Genomic DNA, 4,380 nt, shown 5'->3' on the forward strand with positions numbered 1-4,380 from the left:
TATATTTAAATTTTTTTTTTTGAATTTATATTTAGTCATATGTGCAAAAACACTAATGTTTATATGTATAGTGTATAACGTTTGTTCTAAGTAATATGGTCACATAGATTTATTTTTAAATACAATGAAAGGATTAAATCACACTTTATATTTTCTCCTAGTATTATTTTTTTCATATAAGGTGTCATATTTGGATAATTTTTCTATTGCACAAATAAATTATTACAAAGTGAAAACATATTTAAATATAGAACAAATGTTAGAAATGGTTAATATTCTTTACAGTCACAATTTTTTTATTTTTATTTTTTCAGGTAAATAATGTATCATTAGTGGAGACAATAGAAAATTTCCTAAAATTAAAGAATGAATGTGTGATTTCTGAAAATGTTTATAAACAAGCTAAAGAACATCAGAGTATTGGAGGGAATATGTTAGGACTATGGTTAAATGTAACTAATGAAAATAGAAACAAGGAAAAAATAAAATTTAAAGATAGAGTAACAGAAATAAAGATAAAGTATGAACAAATGTTTATAAAAAGAGATAATAGAATTTTGAAGGAATCAGATCACGATGCGCAAAATTTTGAACACAATAGTCACAAAGAAGAGATAGATGAAAATAATAAAACAGGAGATGATAAAGATTGTGAACATAAATCTAATGGAAAAATTGATAACGAGAAAGATAGAAACAATATGGTAATGGTAGATAATGAGATACATACAAATGATCAGCATTCAGTCTCTGTTAACAACGCTCTTGGATTTGTTACATGTCCACAGGTGGGATCTTGTGCTAATTCCTTAAAAAATGGCACTACTTACGGTGTTCATCATAAAAAAACAGTTCCTATTAATATTAAAAATCATGATTTTCTTCAATATTCTATTATGACATCTTGTCCGAAAAAGAGAAAGCGGCGATATTTGGATTGGGATTGTCCAGATAGGAGGGATGTATGTATACCAGATCGAAGATATCAATTATGTATGAAGGAAATTACGAATTTTATAAATAATACGAATACGAATTTTCAAAGTGATATAGAATTTAGAAAGTCATATTTGAAAAAAAGTCTCATTGATGATGCTAAAGGAGAGGCAATGTCATTATTAGAGAAGTATGACTATAGATACAATGAGGACTTATGCAGCGACCTGAAATCTAGTTGGGCAGATTTTGGAGATATAATTAAGGGGACAGATATGGAACAGGTTGGCTATTCAATAGTGGTGGAGTCTAATTTGAAAAGTCTTTTTCGAGATAATGAAAATAATAAATTGAGCCGGGAGGAATTTTGGAATAATACTAAAAAAGAGGTTTGGGATGCAATGATAATTCCAATTAAAAATAGATCACCCAGAGATAATAAATGGAAGTGTGAACTAAATGCCTCTTTAGAAGTAGATCCGCAGATATTTAGGTGGATTCGAGAATGGGGAATAGATTACAGATCAGGATTAGCCGTAGGACGACCACGCGTGAAACAACTGTGTGAAAGAAAAACTAGCAATACTATTAAAAAAGTGTGTACGGTAACTGAATGTCAACAGAAATGTAATTCATATGAAAGATGGAAAGAAAAAAAAAAAAAGCACTGGGATATTTTATCAAAAAAATTTAAAAATGTAACAAACATAGAAGATATGAAAAAAAAAAAGATCGAAACCCCTTATGATTTATTAAAGCAGGTAATAACAGAATTTAATGAAGGGGAGTTTGAGAATCAAATTAATAAACGTGATAGTGAATACATTGATTTATGCTTCTGTGATGTCGAAGAACTTAGAAAAAAGGCTCAGGAACAAAAATTGCAAAATGAAAAAAGTGCTTCAAAATCGGAGGTATCCAATTTGGGTCAAGGAACTCAACCCGTACGCAATGACAAAACTATTAATGCTTCAGGTAATTCTGTAGATATAAATGTTAGTAACAGCACAGATGGTTCTCAAACAAATGAATCTGTTGCTACAGAAGGTCAGAATGGAAATAATATTCCCATACAAAACGATGACCAGGAAAAGGATGCTGCTGAAACTGCAAGTGAAGGAAGTAGTGAAATTGAAAATCTTGGAGATCTTAGTGAAAAAGATGGAAGTAAAGATTTAGATACTTCTAATAGTCTAACACCTGAGTTTACAATTGATACAAATAGTCCAGTTGATATTAAAAGTGCATCTAGTACTTCCGCAAATAGAGATAACAATGGTTCTATAAGCATTAAGGAACCCATAGCTAACCCGGATTTAAAAGGAAAATATGATACTGCAAATGGAAAAGAAAGTGATATAAAGGTTGCTGGTGACAGTAGTGAGAATTCCGATAAAACAAGCTCAGCTACGGGAAATACTAATGATACACCTCACCATACATTTAATAATGGAACTTCTGAAGATAAAGGGGAAAAGACAAAAGGTAAAGAAAGTTACAAGCAAGACAGTTCTGTAAATGAGGGCAAAGATGCCATATTTCGTGACAATACACATGATGAAACGAAAAGAGGTGATTTGTCTGAATATGAGAATAAACAAAGTAAGGGTACATTATCGCCAAGTGATGTCGGAAATTTAAAAAATACAGAAAGCATGGATAGGACAACTGACACATCTCCTAGTTCAGCATATAAATATTTTGGAAATGAAAATAGTTCCGATAAGAATAATGGTTTAAATAATGATAAATTAAATATTAATGAATATAAACACAGAGATATCAATACAACTAGAGAGAAAATAGTACTTTTATCTAAAGTAAACAAGTGTAGCAACAATATTTCTTTAAAATATTGCAACTCTGTAGAACATAAAATATATTCAAACTCTTGTTCTAAAGATGAAAGAAAGCATTTATGTTGTACAATATCAGATTTCTGTTTAAATTATTTTGTCGCTTATTCATATGAATATTACAGTTGTTTGAAAAAAGAATTTGATGATCCATTATACAAGTGTTTTACAAAAGATAGTGTCTCAGGTATGGAAAAAATGTTGTTGAAGAAAGAACTGTTTAGCACAAATTATAACAATTATAATTTTAAAAATATTATAAATATATTATAAATATATTTTTTTTTAACTAAAATTCTTTTTTCCAGACAAGGCTTACTTTGCAGGGGGAGGAATATTGCTTATAATAATATTAATAATTGCATCAACGAAGATGATAAATAATGAGTAAGGAAAAAACAAAATAAAAAGTGCTGTTAACATATAATTCATTCCAAGTGTCCTTGATTGTTAAATACAAATAAGAATAAAAATGAGCTTAATCAGTATGTATATTAATATATATACGTATATAAATTAATTACAAACAAATTTTATTCTTATAGATCTGAAGAAGCTACATTTAATGAATTTGAAGATCACTGTGATAATATTCATAGATTTCCACTGATTAACAATAGTAATTTAAAATTTAAACGTACACCTACACTTCATTATAAATTACGTAAATAATAATTACATCATTTTTTTAATTCTTTTTTTACTTTTTTTTAGACATTGAGCATATACAGTCATCAACTCCACTGGATTATTTTTAATAAAAAATTTGGAAAATAAAAGCAACTTTGACATAAATATTGATGAATGTTTACGCAATTTATATTGTGTAACTAAAAAAAAAAAATGTTTCAATAATGTGTAAAATAATTTAGAAGCATGATGTAAATAAGTATATTGTGTCCTTTTATTTTAAATTTAAAAATATAAGTAATTTATTGTATTTATAAAAAGTTTTCACAAATGTGTGTTGTCGTTTGTCGATCTATAGTACATAGTTTTTTTTTTTTATCAACAACGAAAAAATTGATTTGAGTGAATTTTTTATTAGTTTTTTTTTTTTTATCACTTTTAATTTTTTTTGTTATAGGAATCAATAAAACGTGGTTTTAATAATTCACAGTGAATGATAAAACCCTCCCCAAAAAAAAAAATGATTTTAAAAAAAGAAGTTATGCTGGTTTAATAAAATATTTTACTGTTATTCAATATATTTTTAAATGAAGAAAAAACACTTTCTTTAAAATTACGAGTATATACAAGCATATAAATACGTCCTTAAAATTATATATTTTTTATGTAGCATTATTATTTCTCATAGTAAAATGTATATAAGCATCATTATGCATAATTGGATATATGAAAAAAAGACAAGAAAAAAAAAAACCCACAGAACACTATAAACGTAAGGAATGATAAAAGGCGATCTGGAATCATGATAAGCCAAATAAATTAAAAATGTGTTTGCTTAATGTTCATAATATGCTTTTAAAAAAAAAAAAAAAAAATTAAATAAGCGAATGTAAATAACATAATGGGTAAAAACAAATGGATAATATAAAAATTCGTTCCTGTACTTATGATAGAAATA

The 4,380-nt window shown here is 27.1% G+C and overlaps 1 protein-coding gene across 1 annotated transcript; it reads left to right on the forward strand.

The window, feature by feature from the left end:
• Positions 1-124: 124 nt before the first annotated feature.
• PGO_002075 (Duffy receptor precursor) lies at positions 125-3,550 on the forward strand (the record flags this gene model as incomplete). The annotated part of the gene is made up of 5 exons (XM_028691064.1): positions 125-181; positions 315-2,979; positions 3,101-3,179; positions 3,338-3,411; positions 3,507-3,550. 5 exons carry the CDS (start codon positions 125-127, stop codon positions 3,548-3,550), a joined length of 2,919 nt encoding a protein of 972 aa, XP_028546865.1.
• Between the last annotated feature and the right edge of the window lie 830 nt (positions 3,551-4,380).

Source organism: Plasmodium gonderi (genome assembly GCF_002157705.1).
Source record: "Plasmodium gonderi DNA, contig: Pgo-contig_219, whole genome shotgun sequence".
Classification (NCBI taxonomy): Eukaryota; Apicomplexa; class Aconoidasida; order Haemosporida; family Plasmodiidae; genus Plasmodium; species Plasmodium gonderi.